This window comes from Apaloderma vittatum, unplaced genomic scaffold (assembly GCF_000703405.1).
Source record: "Apaloderma vittatum isolate BGI_N311 unplaced genomic scaffold, ASM70340v1 scaffold8178, whole genome shotgun sequence".
NCBI lineage: Eukaryota > Metazoa > Chordata > Aves > Trogoniformes > Trogonidae > Apaloderma > Apaloderma vittatum.
The window spans coordinates 27374-53370 of NW_009732347.1; the positions used below are offsets into that span (position 1 = coordinate 27374).

A 25997-nucleotide genomic window follows, 5' to 3' on the forward strand; every position below is an offset into this window, starting at 1 on the left:
GAGCTGGCTGCCGCAGGGTGTTCAGTGCAGGAAAACAAAAAGTTTTCAAGTATAACTAATTTGTTCTGGCTTTAGTCAGAAACTATCTTCATTATAGTTTACAGATTTGCATTTTCTTAAGGACACTGAGTTTGTGAGATGGAATACAGTATACATAAACTCCACCAAAAGTCACAGGACTGACTGCTGCTTTTCCTCACAAAGAAGCAATGCTACTGCTATTTCAAAGGGTCCAGCAGAGGCCATCCATCACACACTAAGGATACATATCCGTGGTTTCCACAAAATTGTGTTAACTGGAGATTGAGGGCTCGTATTGTTGCATCTTTTGCTTGCTTGAAAGTCAGGCTTCAAACAGCAGTCTGAACTGCCTATTTTTACTTCATCTGTGTGTGTGTATATATACACACATATGTAGATTACCCTTATGATTAATATTGACCCTTTAGATATCTTTCACTTCCCCTGAATCACTTGGAACAGCTTTCACATCTTTTGGGTATGTTTGGTGATGGATTGAGAAAGATTTTAGGAGGCTTGTTTTAGTAAGTTAAATGATTTTTTTGATTTTTACAAAAACTGGGTTTGTTTGCTTGACCTCCTGTTATCTGGTGTTGTCTAGTGTTGGGCATCCAGTCATTCAGTCCATTGGATTTCCTGAACGAAGCAGACTGATGGAAGCAGCTTGAAAAATATACTGAAGTAGACATTGCTGATAGCTGTGGTCACAGAATCTCTTTGGTTGGAAGAGACCTTTAAGATCATCGAGTCCAACTGTTAGCCTGGCACTGCCAGGTCACCACTAAACCATGTCCCTAAGCGCCAGATCAACCTCCTCGGAGGTTCAGTAGCCTCTTCTCATTACGTGTGTTTTGTTAGCTTGCGCATGCAGCTGGAATCATTGAGTCTCATTCCTGACCCAGCAACAAAATTGAGAAGCAGACGTGATTAATTGGGATAGAGGAAACTGGCTTCAGGATAAGGCAAGAGAAAATGATTGTGTAGTAATGTCACAGAAGTTCAAAAGAGATGACCAGAAATAAGATTAATCTGTTCAGTCATGCAAAAAGTTATTTCAGGGTACTTACAAATGATTATTTTTCACGTTTTATAATGAACAATTTCTATTTATATATTTCCTGATAATAACACTTTCCTTGAATATTCAAAATGAGGTAGACCTGCTGTGCAATGGTTCACCTGCAATTGCAGCAGACACCTCTATGAATTTCCTTCTGTACATTTGATTATCATGGTGATAGGAGTGATGCACCTAAAATCACTGGCTGTGTAAGTAAATCCTTTAGAAAACTGCATGCATTTCATATTCTATCTAGTTTCATGGTGTCATTCTCCCCGTGGGTTAAATTTTGCAGATGTTTTGATGTCGACTAATGTGACTCTGTAAGCTGTCTCCAGCAAGTGTTAAAGGGACAACTGTCAGAATTGGATACTCAAATTAATAGAGGTTGAAGCCAGGAGGATCAAATTTTAAAACCTCTGTCCTATATAACAGATGTTGCTAAATTTGCTTTCATTTTTCTAACAGTATAAGTTTAACTAAAGCATACCTTCCAGAGGATGTCAGATCTTGGTAAGAATATATCAAGAAATTGGAGAAGCCATTACAGCATGTGGTGACTTGTTTCAGTTGCACTCTTCATTAAGACTGTATTTTTGTTCTTAATTTGAATTGATCTTTTATTTGTTTTTATGTTGTTCTTTACTAAGCGCTTCGTAATACTGGTGACTTCATGGTCAGTAGTAAACGCTTTGTTGGAAGTTCGTGTTCAGTTACCTGTCTCCTTACTTGCTTCTTGGTCAGTTGTTTCTATGAAGTATTTCCACATTAGAGTGCAAAGGCTGTATTTGTGCCTATCGCTAAATGCTGGGGTTTTTTAAAAGAAAACCAGCTTGACAGCTATTAAGCTGTGCCGCTTGAACAAATTGTTTAGAAAGTTTCCTACTGTGCTGTAATAAGTATCTTTTCATTTGGAGAGTATATGATGCATAAATTAGAGCATACATCTTATAGATAAAATAGAGCATTCTGTTTAGTTTTGATCAGGTTACAGGGCTATGTACCATTTGGAAGTCATCGTCTAGTGGAATTAAAAGTTGACTGATTACTACTGTGTTGAGAGACACTAATCTAGCAGATCTTTTGGGAGAATAATAGATACCATGTTATATTGCCAGATTTGAAGAAAGACTTGGGTAATGAAAGGCAGCAGGTCTGTTCCATGGAGTAGTGTGTGGATTAGAGACATCTAGCTATGGCTGATCCAGGTTGCCAGGAGAGATGGTAGAAGTCCCATCCCTTAAACAGTCAGGGTTGGCTTGGATGGGGCTCTGAGCAACCTGATCTCGTTGGATATGTCCCTGCTCACTGCAGGGGGTTTGGACCAGATGGCTTTTTAAGGTCCTTTCCATCCCAAAATATTCTGTAATTCTAATTAAGGCACCGGTGTTTTTTTGGAGATTCTCAAGCTCTTAACTATGCTACAAACTCCAGTAGTTGGTCAAAGGGAAAGCTTCAGATCGTGATTTAGTAGATTAGTTCGTACTGGTTGGAAAATCGAGTACTAGCGAGAACCTCAGAAGTCACAAGGCTCCATTATTATAGTTGTCCTATCTAAAATACTTTTCATGAACTTAGCAGCTGTATTCTAGAGAATGGTTAGATTATTTGCTCCACCTCTTCTGCAGTTTATCCAAAATTAAACTATGAGGAAGCAGTCCTTTCTACTATTTCATTTAGAATATGGAGACCTGATCTCCACCCTTAATGTTTTAATAGTCTGTATAGTCTTTATATTTACTTTTTTAGTGGAAACATTGTCCTCTAGAAGTATTATTCTTTTCCCCTCCTGGTGCTTGTCTCATCTGTGTTTATACGTAGAATTTGTACCTTTTCTTGGCTTTTTTTTGCTAGACTGACTAGATGAATTATTTTTCATACTCTGCAGTCTCCAATCGGTTCATCACCCTTACTGCTTTTCTCTGCAGCTGCTCCAATTCGAAATTTCTCATGTGTGTGTTTTTAACTGTTCTAATGAGACTTATGTATAACATTCCAGATGTGGTCTTGCTGAGGTATTGTACAATGGCACTGTCTCCTCCTCTTTCTGCTTCAATGTATATGTTTGAATTGCATCTGCCCTCTTCACAGCTGTTTCACCTTGATGAACCTGGCTGTTAAGCAGCTCTGATTTGGAGTAACTGTTACACAGTTGTTTGGTACAACCATCTCTTTATTAAACTTGATCTATAACCCATTTTTCCATTAACATTGTTATCTAGTGCTCCTTTCATTTTTTGTGTGCTATTCTTTTATCAATTTTTATATGTTATTAAGATTGCATGTGTTCATCTGTGCCTTCTCTCTTGGAAAAAAAAAGCATCAGCTGTATAGTTGCTGTTCCCTAGTCATTACAGAAGTGATATTTTCTTTGAAGTTTTTACTTGAGAAAGGGCAATCTTATGTGTCACTGTTTCCTTAATTCTGAGAAATAATTTATTTTTGTCTGCATTGACTTGAATAATTTTTAAAGTATTTCTATTCTCCATTTATCATTAATTCCATATCTGAGACAATGTAGACAAGGATTATGGTGGAGTTTGGGGATTTCTAAACAGTTAGGGCTGGACTGGCCACTAAACACTGACAGATGCTCCCTCTCCCTCCCAAAAATGGGAAGGGAAACAGAATAAGGTAGAAAGACTTATGGGTTGGAAAAGAAAACTAAAGCAGCTTTAATGAAACAATAATAGTACTGATAAGGAATGTAAATAATGATAAATATATACAAAACTGGTATCGAACCTGATTCCTCCCTGCCATAGCAATCCTCACTGGTGCTGCAGAGCAGGCGGCACGGGGGAAGCCCCAGGCTCAGCGGCAGAGGGGAGCTGGACACAGGAGCTGGATTTGGGAACTCAGGATTGGGATCAAAGACAGAAGAACAAATGCAGTCCTCAGATGCTAACCATTGGAGAAGAAAACTTAACCCTCATGATCTCTCAGCTTTATACCAAATATAATGTACATGGAATGGAATACTCTTGTTGGTCACCTGTCCTGTCTGTCACTCACTGGAGGTGCAACCTTGTACTTCCTTGTGACCCCTGCTACTTCCCAGCACCCCCAACACGGCACACAAGAGCCAACAGTGACCGTGGTCACTGTAGGAACAAGTCTAGTAAGAAAGGGCCTCTCTGCATCCCAATCCACGGCAGTAACTCTAAACATCAGGCACTATCACTTCTAGTAGCAGACAGTGTCTGCAGAAACATGCTGGTACCTTCAGAAAGTGCAGCCTCTTAGAAGAGACTGAGCTGAAAGGTAACATCACTAAACAGAATTGGTTCTGTTTAGCTCAAACCAGGACAGGGTTCATTCCTGAATATGTTTAATTTTCATCCCGTTGTCCCTGTTTAGTATACACATTTTCTTTTTCTTACTGAGGCACAAAACAAAAGCCTTTTTGTATACTAACTTGTTCAGGTATAGCTTAACTTTCATTTTTATCATGGTACCTCAGGTGCAGTTTCCTGTGCTGATTTTTCTTTCTCTTCTCTCCCCTGTCTGTCCTCTGCTATTCTGGATAGGATCTCTGCACGTTTATTGTGTCTTGCACCATATTATCAGTGGTTGGCTTGTCAAACATCATGTCTTACCCCTTTAGCTTGAAACACAGATCCTTAAATATTTTAGCATTTTTATGTTAAATGTCAAGCTTCTGCTGTATTTTGAATGTCTTTGCTAACCTTCACTGTCAGATTGTTTGGGTGTATGCTTCTGGAATTCAAAGATCTAGTTATAAACCTGTTGGAGATTTTTTCATTCTTTATTTAAATAAAAATACAGTAAAATATGGATTAGGTTATGAGCAGCTGCTTTATAATGTCCTCATTAGTTACTGAGAACAGTCTTGAAGTAATGGAGTCATTTGATGCTTCAGTAGCTATTTAATAAATTTATCAGCTATTACCTCCAAGAATAACTAAGCCTTTCACTTAAAGGTTTGATTTGTTCTCTATTTTGTGTCTGAGTACTTAGTTTCCTAAAATGATATAATTTGCTTTATTTTTATCTAACATGAAAGATCTGCATCCATATTAAACACTGATGCTGGAACAAATGCCCCATTAATGTAATGGCTTTATGAGAACCTATTTTACCTGCTTCCCTTCCCCAGAGGATTTGACCCAAACAGATTTCTCTTCTTGTTATCTGTTATATTTTTTCCAGTTTGACATGTAACTGACACACATCGTTCTACTCTTTATTTATATTTTGAATATTTTCTGTTCCTCCATACTTGCATTCTTAGTTACAAATGGTGTCTCACCATGCTGTGGTTACTCTGTCATGTTTTGTTCTGCACCATGGTTTTAAACCTCTGGCTCCTACAGACACAACCAGCTAATTCGTGATACTCATAAAATGTGCAGCTTTATTTTCATCATCCTTTCTCATGGTAGTTTTTATCAGTTCTTCACTATCTTTGAAAGTGTATTAAAAAGAGGCATGAAAATGTCCCTCTAAAGTTTAAGATTCTCTGTGTCAGTAGTGCAGGCTGTATTCCAAAAAAGTTTCCACAGATGTTTGAAGATGACTTTTTGGAAGATCATTTTTCAGATGATATACCTCATGCTTTCTAAAACCTTCCTCACAGTACTTGTCCCTGAGCTGCTTGTTTATCTTGTTATTAGCTCATAACCTTCAGCCACCTTCAGGGGAACCTGGAAGAATTAAATTAATTTGAGAGACCTGTTTGTCACATGGAGTTCCTTCTGCCTCTGGCCCCCTTCCTTCCCCCTTTAAGTGAACATTTAGTTGGCAGGTTTTCATTTTCAAGTTAACATCTCATCTCAATTTTCTGAAGTGTCTTAGTTATTTTATGATTCGTAGTCAAAATATTTCTTGGACTCAGGGTAACTGCTGTGTATGACTTTATAACTGCAACCTTTTCTAGTCAAAGATTACTTTTGCCTTAGTAGGGATAATCCCACACCAGTGAACTTTTTTTGTCCCCCAGTAGATACAGTTGCCTAGCCATTCTTTATTAGAATTACAAATATTTTTCGATCGTACTTTGTTTATAGTTTGCATTTTGGGAAACATGGAACCATCCAATCCCCTTGTTTGCTGTAATGCATAAGAAACAGATGTTGCAGGTGTACCAAGTGCATCCAGAAACATACACTCTGATGTGTTGCTTGAATTCTTACAAGTGTATTTGTCTTCTGCTATCTTGCCCTTGAATCCTGCACTTGTAGTCCATGTTCTTACGTTTTTGTTGCACAGATCCCTGCTATTTTATACATGTTTAAGTATTTTTTTAAGTTAATTTTCCTCCCTTTCTATCTCCTTGTTTTTTCCCTTAGCTCTTGCGTGATGAATCTTAGTGATTTACTGACCCTATGCCTTCTCCCTGCTACAAAATGCTGAAATGCTTGAAGGCTGTTAATGTAAATTCACTCTATCTATAAACTGCACATAATAAGGTATACATTATGATTATCTTCTTTCCTGAATGACTCCTGAATTCAGTGCTTCTAAATTTATTAAGTTTTGTAACTTCTGTAAAGTGCTTTATGATGATGAACTTAAAAAAAATTGAACTTCTTTAGGCTCTTCAAACTAAAAAAGTGCTCTCTTCTTTTGATGTACGGAGAAACAGGAAAGGAATTGTATGACGTAGAGTCCTGTGATTTTGTCTTTGGGTTTTGATACCCAGGTCTTTCTGTTTGGGTGGGTGTGTTTGTGGTTGGGGTGGAATAGATGTGGTAGTGTAAGGGGAAGGGGATGTTACACGTCATTTGCCCTTCTCTTGAGTAAAATGGTGGACAGGCCTGGACATTTTTTATTCCAGTGATACACACATAGTTAAACAAATAACTAGACTGGACTGCCCTGCCAAATGAAATACAACTATGAATTATCTGTATAGTTCCCTGTATACTTAAATCCCAGTTACTGATAGGAAGAAAGCTAAACAGAGTAACTGATTGCTCTGTTCTGTGCTCCCGCAGGAGATCAGGTGAGATTCCAAATGACCTTATTTACCTTGCTTATCCACAGGTGCTCATTCTCTTAAAATAACTCAGCAACCTGCCTTTTGTTTCCTCCTCAGTTCCACTAACACACATTGTACAATTAAGGTAGTGTGATTCATTATTAGTTTTACATGTTGGATAGTTTCTGCAGAGGACGTTCAGTGCAACACTAAAGCTTTAGCTGCTGTAACTTGCCGAGATACTTGATGTCATTTCTTAAATTCTTGAGAAAACCCTCTGGCAGTTTGCAGTTGCTATTAGCAGCCTCAAAGTTTGTATTTGGGATAAGAAAGTTCTGAGCTTTCACACATGCCCACCCTCTACACCATTCTCAGTCTTCCCACACAAACCATATGACCAATCATATAATTTTTTCACTTAAGATGATTAAGGTTGCACTGGAGGAAAATGACAAAGTACACCTGGGTTTAAAAACAGAAAGTAGGTTAACAGTTTTATATGCATACTTACCTCCTTTGCGCTCTTTAATCTTGCAATTTACTAAAAATTGCTTTTAAATTAGTATTTTTTGACTGTATTATCTGTTCCCAGATGCTATAACTCCTATAAATGCGCATACCAATTGACTAACTCCTTTATTGTCACATTGCATTTACATTCTTTAATTATCCAGGAAGGTGTCTGAGTTAATCTCTGTGGAGAACCTTCTACTGAGTGTGAGAGGAATATGCAGTCATCATCTTGTGAGGCTATGCACTTCATTTGTCTTCCTGCCATTAGGAACATCAACTTTGAAATCCAGCTTAATTTACAGTGGCTTCCAACAATCATGTTTGCTTCCATTATGAATAGTTTGCTGCATACTTGATGAATGATGTGCTTTCTTGAGGTTGTCACTTGAAAATAACCAAAATTCAAGTCAAACATTAATGTTAGTGCTTGCTGATGGCAACGTAATGTAGAGTGGAGCTACATTTTCTTGTTGACCTTACTAATGGTGACTAGCTCCCATGAGTAGTATCTGGTCTAGTGGTATGTTTTTCAGTGTAGCCTCTTCCATTTCCTATAACAGAATTTGATATTATAGGGAAGTATCTTGCATCGATACCAAGTTGCTTTCTTCTGAGAGTTATGTGCTAGATAACTATCATCTGAGCCAGTTAATGGAAAACATATTCCTTTCTAATAAAAGTAGTAAAGAAGCTCTTCAGTAAAGATGTTTCTTTTCAGCATATGAAGGACTGGTTTTAGAGTTTTTTCCAATTTCGTTAAGTTATATTGTCTTCCTTAACTCCTAAAAAAATGTTAAAAATGCTGTCAACTGTTGTTTCTCTCTTGTTGAAAAGACCGTCTTGTAAAAAGCAGTTAATTTGATGATGTCAGATATTTTACTTCATTGTAATTGCTTCATGAAACAATTATTTAAATTAACACTGTCTTTGAAGTTATGTTTTCTCTAGTTTGGTGTGACGTCGACTATCTGTAAAAAATGTTTTGCTTGAATTAGAATCTCTTTTCTTTCTCTTTTTTGTTTCCCTTTTCACTAGACTACTGTTTACAAAAGTCAAATTGGAGTCCCTGTGCAGAGGCCCAGATGAAGCACTCCTGACCTGTAAACACATGCTGCAGATTTGGAAATCCTGCTACAATCTCACTAACCCAAGGTAAGATGCTGTAGAATTCTAGGCTGCTCGATACCTTGCTCAGTACCTTTCAGATCGGCAGTTCTCCTTTTACCTAGTCTGGTGTTTCATATGAACAGCCTAATCTTTGGGACTCTAGAGACTGAAGTGCAAAGATGCCAGTTGATGGAAATGCAGAAACTACTTCTATGAAGCTCATAAACTGAGGGCTGATAACAGAGAGAGGGTAACTGTGCCATCCTCCTTCATGGGGCTGAATGCACTGGTATCATCTTGATTTTTACCCTGGTCAGAATTATAGAGCTTTTTTATATTGGCTAGTGGAGAAATTACTGTGATGGAAATGTAATTCAAGGACTTTTGCTAAATAAAATGAAGGAGGGCTAGACATTAATTAAGACTACAGAAACATCAGAAGTCAGATGCATAAATACGATGTGCTTGCAGAGTCTGCATGGATTTTTTTTTTTTTTTTTAAAAGGAGATCTAGCTTACAAACCTGTTTAGGTACCTCAGAGTCAAAGTATTAGGATAAGTTGTTATAGTCCTATTTGGGTTTCCAAAATGTTTTGTGAAGGTCCTTTGCCATATATATGTAGATAAGCTGTGAAATAAACAGGAAGGTCACCTTGCAGAAGTCCATGCTGGTACTATTCAACCCGTTTATCAAGTACCTGGGGAAGAGGACAAGCAGAATTTGCTGCTACCTGGTTGTTTGAAGGGTTGATAGTTTCTGGAGAAGAGATGCTGCAGCAGAAGAGCTTTGTACCAGATGCTGTCAGACACCTGTGTAGCAGTATGATCAACATGATCTGTTTGGTTTTTACTCTTACTTTGTTTATCCCAGTTATGTAAACACATGCATCTCTAAGAAAATTGAGGGAGCTGGCTTAATGGCCAAAGAGGGAAAAATGCTTCTGTCCTTAGCAAGCTCATGAACAGTTGAGAGCAGGAACGTTTGGAGGGTTTGGCAGGAAACGCGTAGGAAGGGACCCGAGTCAGTCACAGCGCGTGGAGAGAGTCTGATTCTGCGCTGTGGAGCAGCGAGCAGGGCTTGGCAGTTACACAAAGCAAGTACGTCAGCAACCAGCAAGGTTTGGGCTGAATTATTTTCAATTTGAAGTTGCTGAACTAGCAGCCAGGGACCAGGGAGAAAATTTCTCTTCTACCTTAGTGGATGGTGGTTCATTTTAGTTGACTACTTGCATGGGAGGGAGAGGGGTTTAAGGAGGATTGTCAGAATGCTATGCTGTGCAGAATGATTAAAATTTCTATGTAAGCTTGATTTCAGTGAGGCTTTGCAGGTACTCCAGCAGAACTTTTCACCTTCCATTCTGCTTTTACGTCCTTTACACAGATCAGGGCTCTAATTATGACTTGTCAATACTTTTTTATAGTTGTTGTGCTTACAGCTAGTGTGCCATGTTAAATACACGTTAAGTAATGCTTCCTTCAGACATCAGCGGTGACTGTGAAAACTTAGTCTTGGCTGTGTGAACTTCAAAAAACTGTTTGCCAGCTCTCATGTCACTGTTCTCCTTCAAGAACATCTAAGTGGAAAAAATAATGAGAACTACTTTGCATCTCATAGTTTTTACTGCTTATTTTTTTATCTTGACATTTAAGGCTTTTCTTGAAGTTCTGATTTATGGTAACAAATCAAAATCAAATTAGGAGTAGAGTGGACAGGAGTTGTGGATAAGTGTTATGATGGAAGGTGGCAGGTTTGCCAAATCACACACTGAGAGTTGTATCAAACAGTGAATATGGATATCAAGCTGTAACCTTTCTTTGGATGGTCCTTGTGAGATGTAAGGGATGAATACCTTCATGTTGTATTATGGTGATCCAGATCTGTCTGACTGGGATAAAAATTATCACTCAGACCTGAAATGCGATTGGGAACTTCGTTTCACCCAACAGCACTCCACATGTAGTGATGATGATGCAGGATTGTAGTGAAAAGTTGAATTTTCCAAAATCTCTAATTTTAACACACACTTCATTTTGTAGAAGAGCACTGATTGAAAATTATGTCTCCCACTGGAAATAATTGAAGAGGTTTTTAGTAGTTCTTTAAACCAATAAGAAAAGGCCTTTTAATAATTTGAAGCCTTTGTAGAATGTTGTTTTTCAAAGATTATTTAAATATCCTTTTTGGAGATTCGAAACATCTTTTTTCTATTATGATTTAAATGGAAAACTAATTTTGATGTACTGTCTTCCCAATGAGATAAGAACTCACTTTTTTATATGCTTTATGTTAAATATTTCTTCTTGCAATTAATCACATTTTGTGGAGTAAACTTGGGTTCAGTGTCCTCAATAGTCTTTTACTAATGAAAATAAATTATGTATAGCTAGGTAGATCACACTTAAGGGCTGAATGCAACACTGTGCCTTACCTTTGTTCAGCTGACTGAGAACAGTTTTCTTTCATCTTCAATTGGTGTACAAGTGTTTTCCTCCTGAGATGATTAATATGAATTTAAAACTTATTTTGTCATGCAAGGCTTGCAAGGTTTAAATGTTTATCCTACACTGCTTGTCAACAGGTGAACTTCCACTGCTTTTTAGTTCATCAAACGTTTTTGCACACTCTTTGGATGTAGATCATGCTTGAAGTTCATTCGAACGGAGTTCAGTTCTTTTCCAGTTCTTAGTTTGCATTAGGAAAACAGAGCAAACCACAATGCCAGTGCTGTGCTTAGACGATACTGACATTAAGCCTGGCTCTCTCGTTGTCATCAACATTTGTCATGTCATTGCTTGTGGATTGAGGAAGTAATTAATGCAGCAGTTACCAGAAAATATGCACCAACTGATGTAACAGCTGTAGAAGGTAGCGTGTGTCCCAGAAAGCTGCCTTCTGTTTCCTGTGAATTCCTATAACGGCATCATTTTGTAAGGAAATCATCACGCAGTACTATTAGGGCAATGCAGAATTTTACTGATGCTGTTTCAGTAGCAGCTCTACAAAGAGAGGAAGTCGTTTCACTGATTTTTGAAGTGTGCCCCTCTTTAGAGTTGCTTCTTGCTCTTCTGTCAGTTCAAACTCAGAAGAGGAGGATTTTAAAATTAAGGCAAATGGAAAGATGTACTGAATTCCTGTCTTGTAGTTCAGATTAAAGTCTCTTGGGTGAGAATCAGACAAAAGTTTGCATTCTACTAAGTTGAGCTTTAAAGTTTAATTATTTTTGAGTTTGTGGGGTGCTTTTTTATTAAATATGGTTTTAAAAAAAATATTGATAGTGAATAGTACCAGACTTACAATCCTAAAAATTAATTTACTGTATTAACCACATAATGTTACATAAGAAGTGCCCCTATGTGCCTCCTCACACTTTTCTGTCCATGTGTCTCAATACTCGCTTCATCTTAAGAAGCACTTAGTTCTTCAATCCCTGTTCTTCTGTCAAATTTTTAATAGTAATCCTAGGAGTAAATAGTTTTCTAGTATATCAACAGGAAGGCTGACTGACAAACACCGAGTTACAACTACAGTAGAAATGAAGTGCTTTTGTCCACAGGAGCAATCAGTGAAAACCACGGCTACTGCTCAGGCTCCTGAGGTGTTGGAAGGGTTCAGAACGCTCCTACTGCACTATTAGGATCAAATTCAACATTAGGCAGTTAACATGTATGTGTGTTTATATTAAAAAAATGCTGAAAGAACCTAAAACTGTGGAGGTAAAAGTGGCGCCTTTTTAACATGAAATGTAGTTATGGCATCTTTGTAACATCTTTGCCTAAAATTAGATATTCTGAGTTTTCCGTCTGGGAGAGGTGTGGGTTTTCAAACTTATATCTGCCATCTCAGCTTCCTTTGAGATCTGCACCTCATATTATATAAAAGTTTAAGGTGCAATAAATCCTTTCTGTAAAGGATTCTGTTAGCTAGGAATAAAATTAAAAGTGTATTTTCCTTTGTGATTGGATTAATTATGAAAACAAAATTGCCGAAGTAAATATGGATTTAGTTTTGCTCTGCTTAATTCTGTTTTAATGCAACTGGCTTAATGCATTATGAGTGGTTAGTGGTGCTTCGTACTAAATTTGTTCATAGCAGGAACTTTTATAGCAAGAACCTTTGTGGGAGGAGGGCAGCATGCAACTTGTATCTCTGTATACAATTTTATATTTTAATAGCTTACAACTTCTGTACTTCATTACAGTGATTCTGGACGTGGGAGCAGCCTGTTAGACAGAGCTATTGCTGACAGACGACAGCTTAACACAATTACATTACCAGATTTCAGTGATCCTGAAACAGGTAAGAACTGTGTTTGAACAATAAAGTAAGTAAAATGGTCCAGCAGTAGCTAAGTTTTGCATTAGTTTTTTAGTTTTATTTTGCAAAATGAAATCATATTTTTATTGTTGTCATGTAAGTGGAAATTATGCAATGTAAGATGTTTTTTCTATGTGGATTAAAATATCTGTAATATGGATCTTGCTGAGCTTAGTGGTATTTTCTTATGCAAGGGCATTAGTTTGCTAAACTAGCCTGTTTGCCAGAGTTCTTAAGTTTTCCTGTCCATGTGGTATTTGCATATACTTTCTTTTTAAAAGGTGAAAAATTTCAGAAAACTTTTAATTTCAAAAAAACTGAAGAGATCATTGCTAATTAAGTTCATTCAAATCTCTGATATATATTGAAATATAATTATGTAGTAGGTTGGCTTACTGTAGACAGAGCTTTGACTTTGTAAGTTTAATTTATTACAACTAATATATGCTGTGATACTGTGATATCTATATATATATAAAACTGTGGTGCACAGGTGCACTACATAAAATCTAAGATTGTTACATGCCAGTAAATGTTTGCAATATGTAATTTGCCTATTTTAATATATTAATTTATCACAATGCAAACTGATATGCATTAAAAGTCATATAACCAAAAAACAGGTATGCTGTAAAAATTGCAGTAGGAATTACCATGATGATGTTAGTTCCAAAAAACCTTTACAGCATTTTTGTGGCATTGTAAATATTGAAAGTTTTCTGTTTCCTGAGTTTTATCTCAAAACTGTAACAGGATTTTCGTGGCACCTTTCAGATGTGAATTTCTGCTTAATCACAGCTGGACACAAACAGCTTATTGGAAGGTTTGCCAGCATATGAATTAGAATACACAGACATATAAATTAAGATACATTGGAATGTGTAATGTATCTCTCTGTTTAATATCAGAATTGTGCAGTAGAGCAAAATCGAGTTTAGATATTTAAATTCTGAAAATGAAAGTTGGATCGAATGTTCACTTAGTTCTGAAATCATGAGTGTTCTATGCTTGCTATAGTGGCAAACAATTTTGATTACGAAGCTCAGGTCACCTGATTTCGAAGAACTGCAATATGATATTATCTGAAGTATGGCATAATTTAGCTTGCTGCCCCTAATGTGGAATTTTCTGTCTCCCTGTATTAGTATAATTAAAACATAGAAGGTAACATTGTATTGTTCTATAGTGACCATTCTGTATTCTAGTCTTGCTCATTGTTTCATTTGAAGGACATAAAGGTTTCATACATATCTATATATTATAGACATAGATAGAGATTATTTATTTTATGCCTTCAAAAAGTGCTTGTTGGGAGGATGTTGTGGGAGTTTTTCTGTGGTTAGCTGTGGGGATTTGTTTGTTTTTCCCCCATGGGACACAAAGCTCTTGATCTACACTTTGGGGTGTCCTATTTATATCTGCCATGCTTGAGAGCATAATGAATTGGTGCATTTTAAAGACTGCCTATTTCTCAATGCTTTTAAGTAAAGATCTCGTCCAAAACAGTGAGCTTTTCAAGAAGCTTGCCCTAGATTCAAATCCTGCAGCCAATATCTTAATTGGAAAACAGGATCTATACAGAAGTTCTGATTTTTCTAGAAATTCCAATTTGTCTTGTTTTTCTAAATCTCAGCTATCTGGTTAGAGCTTATCTCTACTGTCAGGGAGGATGGGGCCCCTTTTTATTATTTTTCTTATAAAAGGTAATTCTGGAGGATGGGTTGGGGAGTCTCTCTTTTCTGTTGCTTTGGGATGTTGGGTTTGGGTTTTGGGTTGGGTTTGGTTCTTTTTTAATTGTTAATTTTAGCAGAGGCAGCTTTGTTGTAATACCAATACTTGAATTCTGTTAAGGACCCAGATTTTGTTATCTTCTGTGTCTATACAGAAGTGTACATATAAAAGCTTCATGTCCAAGTTTTGAAATTAAAGGGTTATGGTACTATAAGAATAAAAGAGATTGAGCTTGTCATTGTATTTGAATGAGAAAACTTTTAAGCAGTCTGTCAAAAAAATACTTGTTCACAAAGGGCAAATTGCAGAAACAATACATGGTCAAGATGCATTTGCACCTTCATAGGCTGAAAGAGCTCACGTGCAAATTCTGTGGATCCCCAGTGTTTGGAAATGCAGAAGGAATTTGACATTCAAGTAAATAAACAAATGTTAGAATAAGGGTATGCAAGAAAGATATTGCAGAAAATCTTATTAGGAAAGAAACGTTTGTTCCCCTCTGCTTTATATACAATGCTATCATTGTATGTGTGTGTATATACATGAATATTTGGAAATTTTCCCCTTCCTAGCTTTGCTTGCCACCTGTGATGATGACCCCATTTTCCTGACTAGCCAATCTGAGTACCATGAAACGAGAACTAAAATTCAAATCTGAAGTCTTATGTACTTGCAATTTGAATTTAAGAATCCTTTTAAAAGAATTTATCTAACTGTAATGGGTATAAAATATTCTTCTTCTTAGATGTATTAATGAAGCAGAAGTTAAAATTGGGAAAAATAAAGGTCTTAGAAAGCAGTTTTATATAGAGTTCCTTCATAAGTTATTAAATGATTCAACTTTAATTTTGTGTAACCTTGAAGTATCAAAAAAGTGTATCATGGATTTCTTACAAGGCTAGACTCTTAATTCTAATGCCCTGATCAATAACTCTGATTTGCCCTCTAATTCATCTGGTTTGTCATGAGTGGCATGCACCCATATTTGTATATATTATTAAAGGAAATAAATATGGAGGAAAAAAAAGTTTTCTTTTATCAGTCGCTGAAGTAGAATCTCACAGAGAGACAAGCACATTTCATATCCATAGATAGATATGAATGTGCAAATCACTTGAGACTCAGGTGGCTGTTTTGGTTAAGGTAAGTTGCACTCAATCTTTGTAAAAACAGATTATTTAATTTCTTGTTTAATTGGTTGCAGTCCACCAGGTTTATCATAGGAAGAAACAATAGTAGCTGAGTTTTAAACTTTGGTCTCTATTTTCCCTTAAATGTGAACATTAGAACATAGGGAAAATAGCTTTACAAATTGTTCTTTTTAATCTGCTTTAGTGTGAAAGGGGAGTATATGTGAGTACAGAGTGGTTTTTTTATGTTGCTTTCATAAGTGCTATTTATTTTATGTAGAAGCCATTTCCATCTTACTGAATGGGGAAATAAATGCTTTGCATTTTTTTGCATCCATGAGTCCATTAAACCTTGTTGGATCTTTTTTCTTTTCTACCCCCCACACCCTTACCATCTCTTTGTTTCGCTTTTTTAGCCTCTGATACTTCCTCATCTTCTCTCTCAAGAACAGAGTCTCCTCTCCAGCTGTTTGTATCTTCTCATCTTCCTCATCCTCATCCTAAACCAGATATCTTTGTCTGGCCCCATGCAGCCTCTCCACCCTGTGACCAAGTTCCTGAGCCCTGTTCACCTTCTCACTGTAAACTGGCTTTCTATTCCTGATGGCGTATTAGTTTGTGCTATATTTCTGATAATCTTCATAACTGATAAACTATGTTTAAACAGTGTGTGTTACAAGACCGTCAGTGCAATCTAGCCGTTCAGCTGCTCTTCATTTAATACTGAATGGGTTTTAAGAGTTTCATCAGAATAGGCTGTTCTATTAATCCTCAAAGAGGTGAAGTTACAGACGTACTATTGTGTTCCCACAACTGTTGCAGAAAATGATAGGTGTTTCATAAAAGACATGATAGGCCAAGACTGCTTTGTAATATTTACTGCTGTGAATTATTTCCATTGCTGGCATCTTTTGCCTAGCAAGCCTGTCCTTTTCCACAGAATTTCCTTCTTAATTGTACGATTTTTAAATGGCTTCATTTCAGAAAGCCTCTAGCTAATTGCATCCAAAACCTTCCCTGAAAATTCACATGAGGGAAGAAATTGCCTAAACATCAGTGTGTATTTTCATATTGCAGGTAGGCTGTGTTGGAGTGATTCCGAGGTATTAGAGCAGTGAAAATCGGCATTATGCTATTTGAAATCAAGAGCCATTCTATCCATTGAAACGATGCCAATTTAAACATGCTGTAAGATCAATCCCCATGTTGTTTGAATTCAAACTGTAGGGTAATGCTGCCAGAGTAGTTCAGGGGGCAGGATAAAATCAACATAGTTTTCCAGCCATTTCTTTTTAACTCCATTTCTCCTAAATTGTCCTTCACCCATACTTTCATGCATAGCACTGGTTTTGTCACCACATTTGCTATAACGGAGTCTTAAGAAATTAATTTTTGACACCTAGCCATTAACTGTTACCATATTACAGATATTAATTCATAACAAAATGTCAGAAATAGATCTTTGAGTATTAGCAAAATTCACATGTTAAAATAGCTGACATAAGACTGAAGTTTTGAAAACACCAGCTCATTCCATTACGTAAAGCACAGGTTTTCCATTTTTAAGCCACTGTATCCTCAGGGAAAGGAGCTCCCACTGTATGCATGAGAAGTAATGGAACCATGAAAAAAGCCCAGATATTAGAGTTCTTTGTATAGTGTAAATAATTAATGAAAATTAAAGTTGCCTGTCTTTGAGTAAGTGTAGGTTTGTCTGGATGCTTATAGCATATTAGTGTAGTTACCAGGGCTGAAAGTGTCATGTTCTATATCTTGTTCAGTTCAGTCTTCTCTCTAGTGAAAGAAGCAAAACGCACTTTTTCTTATTGATAACAATGACAACACCGAGATCATGGGTTCGATTCCCGCTTGGTCCCCATGTGTTGTCTGGTCTAGTCGAGAGGTGTCCCTGCCCGTGACAGGGAGGTTGGACTAGATGATCTCTAAGGTCCCTTCCAGCCTAGGCCATTCTATGAAATAACATGACTCTTTTAGCTCAGGGACGGTTAGCCCAGTGGATTGAGTGCAGTGCTGACGACAATGACAACACCGAGGTCGCGGGTTTGATTCCCACTCAGTCTCCATGTGTTGCCTGGTCTAGTCGAGAGGTGACATCTCTGCCCATGACAGGGAGGTTGGATTAAATGATCTCTAAGGTCCCTTCCAACCTAGGCCATTCTATGATGACTTGATTTCCAACTTCTGTTCAACAGGAACACAAATTTAAAGTTATAGCAAAGGCTTTATGAAAATACTAACTGTAAACAGTAATCTTCCTTTTTTTTTTTTATCTTTTGAAACCCTGTAAGCCTGATTTACAGTTTGAAGATTATCAGAAATCCTCTGGCTTTCTCGGAGTTTTGGGGGTTTATATAATTTTTTTTCTCCTTCTTATTTTGGTTTTTAATTTGTGGTTTGATCTGTTTGAAGGCAATCCATCAGATGCTTACTTTCATGGGTTTTACTCCCTTTTTTCAGTTTGTAAGTAGTATTCTCTGTGCAGTTCTATTAATTTAAGGACTTAAATCACCTTTTCCTTTACCACAAAGCGTACATATTTTGTCCATTGGTAGTGGCAGTTTGATAATGTGTAAAGCAAGGCTGATGCTCTTTGCCCATTCAGTCACCCCAAGGGCTGTAATCTTACAAGATCTGAATGCGCTCAACTAACACTTGCATTTAATAATTAAAGAGGCAGTATTCATTTCTAGAGGACTGCAAATAAAGATATATTAGGAAGGTCTTGTATAACATAATGGCCAGCTGCCAGTATGTTGTGCTGGAGAGGATTTTATGCCACTGCTGTTCCTAAGGAGTACGTTGGGCCAGAATGCAACATTGCAACTACTGTCATGATTCATAATAAACTACTACTTTCTCTTGTGGTACAAATTCTACTTGTGGAATAAATCTCTTAGGAGTGCACTTTAAAATAATGAAATGATGAAAACAAGCTAAGTAAGAGAGAATGAAGAATTTAGATCAATAAAAATGACTTCTACTTTAACCAGGAAGTGAAATAATGTGGTTTTTTTCTATAACCAGTTACATTATAAAGCTATGTGTTTAGCCTTGAATAGTAAATTTGGGGATTTTTTTTTTCATTGATTGCTTTACTTTTTCATAGATTTTTATGAGGTAGTGCAGGAGACCAGTTTGATGGAGGAGAGAAAAGTAAGGAGATACATAAAACAGGATGACTGACAGTGACTAAGCACGGAAAAATCTTTCTTCAGAGGGCTGAAGGGATGTTCTATGAATGATGCTCTCCATACCTGACTACCAATATCTGTATACATGACTTTGTACCAAAAGATAAGCTAGCTTTGTAATGGGTGGTTGTGAAAGGTGTCTCAGACACTTCATGAATTTTATGGGAAAATTTGTTAGTTTTGGCTAGACCTGCCGCTGTACCATATCAAATGCATCTTTTCAATGATGTGTCAGTCCTGCAGGAGGTACTGCCTCTTTCTTTTATGTGATTGCTTTTTTTAGCACAGAATTCTCCCAAGTGTCACATCACTAATATTCTTACTTCCAGCTTTGTCTGCATGTGAAGTTGAAAGTCATGGCTTTTTTCCTATTTTCTCCTGCATGAGCATTGCAGTTAAAGCATTTTTTTCTTTATGTGAATGTTGAAACACTGAAAACCTGATGAATGTAAAACTGTTTAGCAATATTGTCTACTATAGTTAAAAAGAAATCCTGTTGTCGCTTGATAGGAACATGTTTCATGAAGGATGACAGTCCATTCTTTTACTTATTTTCAGAAGGAAGATTTGATGTATATAGCAAAGTGATTTTGTTTTTCTCCAAGCCTGCATGTGAACTAAGCATAGATAGAGTCTATCTGTGTCGTAGTTCATATTCATTAGGCTATATTGTGAAGAATTTATAGGGAAATGACCAAGAAAAGAACTAAAGGAGTCATAGCATACTTATTTACATAAGGTGACTTATAAATGATGGGTTTCATGTAGACTCTCCTGTAATAATTAACTTATGAAAAGCCTGAAGAGAAGAAATTAAGCATTTTGTTGTTCACAGAAGTTGAACTGTAGTTGTGACTTGGAAAGGAAAAGTTTCTGTGAGATAAAAAAAGTGAAAGAGGGTAGATTTAGGTTAGATATTAGGAAGAAATTCTTTACTCTGGGCATTGTGAGACACTGGAAGAGGTTGCCCGGAGAAGCTGTGGAAGCCCCTCCCTGGAAGTGTTCAGGCCTGGTTGGATGGGGCTTTGAGCAATCTGGGCTAGTGGGAGGTGGCCCTGCCCATGGCAGAGGGTTGGAAGTAAATGATCTTTGAGGTCCCTTCCTACCCAAACAATTCTGTGATTCTATGATTCTTGGTGAAATTGTGTTTGTACAAGGCTGTTGGTAGGTTTTCTATGTGAGATTGAATTGAAACATGGACATAACCCCGGTTGTTGCAGATGCTATGTTAGTGCAGTGAGTAGAAACTCTAAATTCTGGACAAATGTCATTATAGGAAGTTTGAGTGGGAGCTTATAGCTTTTTGGTTTGGAAACATTTTGTTATGATTAACACCTTCTGTCATACTTTGCACTATGCACTGTAATTGTGATTCCATATGTTAATCAATAAGTAATTTAAGTAGCGAATTCTAGGTCTTGCAAAAACAGTCTCTGTTTCACAGTAGGCCTTTCTAGTATAAACAAGCTTCAGAACAAAACTAAATAAATGAAAGTGAGTAGCCAGAATCCATTTTGGTGATGTTACTTTTCCAGACCTCATATTTTTATAATTCAAAATAAACACCCTTTGCTTTGGTATTTTGATGGAATTTTTTCTTGATTTTTAAGTGTCATACTCATAACAGCAAGTCTAGAAGTTGTCTGGGAAGAGCAAGAATATTTGTCTGCATGAAAGACACAGTAAAATTTTAAACCAGAAACTACTGCTAATGTATCGGAGCATTTGAAGGAAGCTAGAATTGAGTTAATTTTAATACTGAAACTAAAGATATGTTTGTGTTTGGTCGAGGGTCCTGAACACAGACCAAAGGAATTAAAGTACAGATAAGGCTGGGAAGAGAGATTATGACAAAACCAACATGGAGCTACCAAATGAGTAACTGGCTACATAGGATCTGTGAGGCCTCGAGCAGACTTTAAGATCCACTCTTTACCCTCAATTTCTCACAAACCACTGTGTATGTGCACCAGTTGTAGGTGATATTCCTCTGCATTTTAGAATTGTAAAGCGACTATGAAGATCTTAATCTGAGGACCTCTGACAAATAGTTCAGATATGTTAGTTATATTAAGAAAAGAGTTGAATAAAATTTGAAGGAAGGTCAGAAGAAGCCTGGTAGGACGCAGGATCTTTAAAACATGTTTATAGTATTTTTAGTTGTCTGCAAAATGAAAGCTTACTACTTGTATTTCAGCAGAAGGTGCCCAAAATGAGTTGGATGACAGCTAATTGTGGCAATACAAAAGAGGTATTTAGAGGTTCATGGGTTAGAGCTATCAGCACAAGTGGAGTGTACCTGAAAGGTGCCTCATTCAACAATATCAAAAGACTACTGTCATTAAAAAAATAATTATAATTTTACAGAAAGTGATAGAAAAGATGCAATAGTGTGATAAAGGATACAAGGACTGTTCAATTCTTCTGGCTGGAGCCTGAGCTGTTTCACCAGCCAGTAAAGGAAAGCAAACTCCACAGCCAGGTAGTGTGTCAGATCTTCAGGGCAGTTCGTAAAGACACATGAAACACTAAATATGTCCTGTGCTGCTTTTCTCTCGTTTCTGTCAGTTAAGGGAAATACAATGCACACTTTCAGACAAACTTCTCTTCCAACTGATTCCTCTTCCAACTGATTCATGTACTAGGAATTTCTTCTGGTTTTATCGTTTGCTCATTTATCTTGTCACCCTTAAGAATGTTTTATGTGGCAAATCTCTTGTTAAAATTTTTAGAAAATTTTTGATACTGAGAGTGAACGTTTAGTTTATTTCTTAAGTGCTAGTGATGAGGATGCGATTGTGGGGTGCAGTTCAACCTGTACAGGATTAAATACTTTCTTTTGGGGTACCTGCCATTGTTGACTGTAGCAGATATGCCAGTGGGCTTAGAAGAGCTCTCATTTGGTCCAGCTTGGAATAATTCACTTCCATTATTATTAATCAGGCCTAGTCAGTCTGAGATTTTGTAATTTGTAGTTATAAAACAACTACAGATAGACTGAAGCTTAGATGACAAGAAGGAGCGTAGCTTAAAATACTCATTGTCTTGATTTAAAAAAAAAAAAAATCATTACTAAATATGCTGTCAGTAACTGGCTATCTGAAGTACAGTTGCTGTTAGATATTCCCTAGTCATAGAAGCTTTTTTAGTTTTGGTACTTTGAAAAAGGTAGTATTTGCCAGTGAAATTCTAATATCACTTGTAAACGCTTCATTTTACGAGAATCCTCTACACTGTAGACTTTGGGAATGTCCTTTATGTAAGGGACTTTTGTGCCACAAGGGATTTTCACGCAGTCTTCTTGGTTAGCTGAGATTTACATTCAGTGTTCAGTTGTGTATTTGTGGTGGAGTGTGTTGTGATCATCCTGTATATTTTAGTTCTCTCTTTTTGTACTGTTATTAGTCTTAAAATAGTCTACTAATTGCACTTTATGGCAAGATGTAGCAATTACTAACATCAAAGTGCATGCAGCAACCTGAAGATTACAGTGTAGGATACCATCACAAACCTTCTTTTGGATCATACATTGTCAGAAAAGAGGTGTTGAGTTTAACAGGGAGTATTCATAGTAGCAACCAAAAAATCTGTCAGATATAGTTGCCAGTGTTCACTATGTATTTTATATAGTCTTTCAGACCATTCAGAAGCTTTCTTAACAAGGAAAATTAACCTGACATTTGAAAAACTTCTCTGAAATTGTACGTGTAAATTAAATCTTGAGGAGTTTGGAGTAAAAGCACTTATGAAAAGGGTTATGATTAAAGGTTTTGTGCAGCCCTGTTATGTTTTTTTTTCTGTGATGTTAATTGTTTTTGTTACTTCTACAGGTTCAGTCCATGCCACATCAATAGCAGCTTCCAGAGTGGAGCAAGCACTGTCTGAGGTTGCTTCATCTCTGCAAAGCAGTGCCCCTAAACAAGGTCCCTTGCATCCTTGGATGACTCTGGCTCAGATATGGCTTCATGCAGGTACTGTTAAAGTAAAACTCTTCTTCTTTACTGTCGTTTTTCTTGCTAGCCTAAGGACTTGCAAAAATTTACTGGTTTCATTCAGAATCTTTTATCCCTTAACAAATCAAACTTTTGCCAGGGGTGTGTGTGGCACTGAAGCAAGTCAAGAAATAAAAGGCACGTTAGAGTTCCTCGAGTGTAAGATCATTTATGTAAGAGGCAGTAGTTCTATAATGCACCTGTTAACAGCGAGATCATATGTTCTATAGAGCAAAGGCAACACTCCCTTACTCATGAAGAATTTAGTTTCTGAAGTAGTATTTGGAAATTTATATGACCTAATTCTTTTGGTTGGAAAAAGATGTTTGTAAAATTACTGAAGCAAGTTCCTGCAACTAGAAAAGCTTTATCATTGAAAATCTCTGCATATGTGGAAAAAAGGTTAATAGTACTGTTGAGCAACCTGTCACTTGCAGCTGTGGTAGTGAGTTCTCATACTATTCTCTTCCTTCTAGCTTCATTAACGTGAAAGACTCAGGATTATTTTTCTAAATGTGGAGTCATCTTGCATGGATTTAGTATTGTTATACTGCTTCAAGCCTCAAGCTAAATGCAGTATCACAAGTGACTGCTGTATAAAATAACCAGAAAATAACGATCCAGTGTGTTTTTACACGGTTAAATATGTGTACCGTGCAATTGTTTTTATTGATACTTAGATCAGAAAGGTGTAGTTTAGAAATCAGTCAGCAATTGTTCTGCTTTGGTTTGCGTTTAGGTTTGAGTGGTTTTCAGTCATTTTTTTTTTCTTCGTGTTTACATTCAACAAAACAATGCTGTATTTGTTAGCATTTTAATTTACCTATTTTGTGTTAACAATTTTGTTGTGCAAAAGTCATTACAGGGCAGTGGCTCTGAGTTATTGATTAGTGTTTTAGGGAAAAAGCCCAGAAGATTGGAAAGAAAGAGCAATGATAGTGATTAATAATAGTGATCTCGTATTGGGGCTGGAAGGACTCCTTGAAAGCATCACAGATTAGAAAAAAGCAAAGTCTTTCAGGTCATAGTGTAGTCACCTAACTTGCATCATGACATCATTGATTTTAAATATTTATAAGCCATCATATTTACAATAACTATTAGCATCTATAATGCTGATAATTTCTTAACCTTTTGTGACAGCTTGTTCCACTGCTTATTTTCTAGTTTTCAGTTTTTATTGGTCACATCCTATTGCTGCTTATCCAGTCCGTGCAAGTGACTGCCAATGTTTTGCCCACGAAGGAGGGGCCTGGACACTCTTTGCTGACTCCTTTTCAGTTCACAACTTAGTCAGGTTTGCATACACGGTGGTCTGCTGGGGCAGTCTGCTGCACAGTCTACTTTCCACTCTTAAAAATATCTGTTACAGTAAGTGTGGTCTGTAGACCATATTTTTGATTCCCAGCAAGAGGAAGCACAGGTGGAAAGTAGGAGAGATTCTTTGTGTATAGGGAGCAACAAAAAAAAAAAAAAAAAGAACCAAAGAACAAAACAAGAGATGAAGAAGAGCTGCTGTCTGCCTTCAGAGAAGGCAGCAACCTGAAGTCTACTTCGGAGTGATCCTGTTCTTGACACTTCTCTTGATTATTCATGCTGCATTTCAGAGTGTTTAGGTATCCTCTTATTCAGATACTTGCCCTGCTTACAGTAAACGCCCTGAGCCTTGATGTAGTGGTTTGACTTTCCCCCCACCCTTCCGTTCTTCCTGGGCTTAATATCGCTCCCATTTTATCCACCTTCTCCCACCAAGCGGCACAGGGGGACAGGGAATGGGGGTTGTGGTCAGTTCATCAGATGTTGTCTCCACCCCTCTCCTTCCTCTGGGGGAGGGCTCCTCACTCTTTGCCTGGGTCGTTGTGGGGTCCCTCTCACGGGAGACCGTTCTTCACGCATTTTCTCCAACATGAGTCATCTCACAAGAGACAGTTCTTGACAAACTGACCCCATGTGAGTCTCTCTTCATGGGGCACAGTCCTTCAGGGGAAACTGCTCCAGCACAAGCCCCCTGCAGCGTCACAAAAGCCCTGTCAGCCAACCTGCTTCAGCATGGGCTTCCCACGGGGTCACAGCCCCCTTCAGGCATCCCCCCGCTCCAGCGTGGCATCCTCCACAGGCCACAGGTGGACATCTACACCCCGTCACCTCCATGGGCTGCCGGGGAATCTCTGCTCCAGTGCCTGGAGCACATCCTCCCCCTGCTTCTTCGCTGACCTTGGTGTCTTCACATATTCTCCCTCCTCTCTCTGCCAGTTGTTGTGTGGCACAGTTGTTTGGGTTTTATTGTCCCCTACTTCTTACATATGTTTTCACAGAGGCATTCTATCCTGTCATCACTGATAGGCTCAGCCTTGGCCAGCAGCGGGTCCGTCTTTGCAGCTGGCTGGCATTGGCACCATCCAGCACAGCTTCTAGCAGCTTCTTGCAGAAGCCGTGCCTACAGACCCCCCTGCTACCAACATCTGGCCAGGCACACCAAATGCACTTGAGAAAGACTCTTTAGTGTAGGAACATTCAGAATAAAGTTTTCTTCCAGAAGCACAATGCAAAGCAGATATTCTGGAAGGTTTCTTCATCAGTATATATGGGTTACTGCATAGGAAACAGTGATAAAATTACTTAACGCCTTCCTTACAACACATGTGCTTTAAATAAAAGTGAAGATTTGCCATTGGGAAATTGCTTCCTTTTTGAGACTCATACCACATTTAACTGTTTGACTCCCTGTATGGTTGTGCAGTAGGGGGGAAGTGAAGTGCACTTAATGGAGAGTAGGAGGGAAAGTCTTTAATGAGCTTTAAATCTTAAAATACACAAATTGAGAATTATTCTTCCTGTTAAATTGTAGAGATATGGTAAAGTTAAGTAAAGTTCTAATACATGAAAAACTTAGGGGAATATGTTTACCCAAACTAATATACATGATGTGGAAAAGAGTAAAAAATGCTTACTTTTATGGATATACAGAGTCA

General features: G+C 37.5%; 1 protein-coding gene across 1 annotated transcript in view; it reads left to right on the plus strand.

The window, feature by feature from the left end:
• The window catches only part of TTC7B (tetratricopeptide repeat domain 7B), a gene marked incomplete at its 5' end in the record, with an annotated part of 83524 nt that overhangs the window by 24465 nt on the left and 33062 nt on the right, over positions 1-25997 (plus strand). The window contains 3 exons of the mRNA XM_009875491.1: positions 8574-8690; positions 12845-12942; positions 22864-23004. Coding sequence (XP_009873793.1) covers positions 8574-8690; positions 12845-12942; positions 22864-23004 — 356 coding nt within the window. The remainder of the gene's footprint in view (positions 1-8573; positions 8691-12844; positions 12943-22863; positions 23005-25997) is intronic.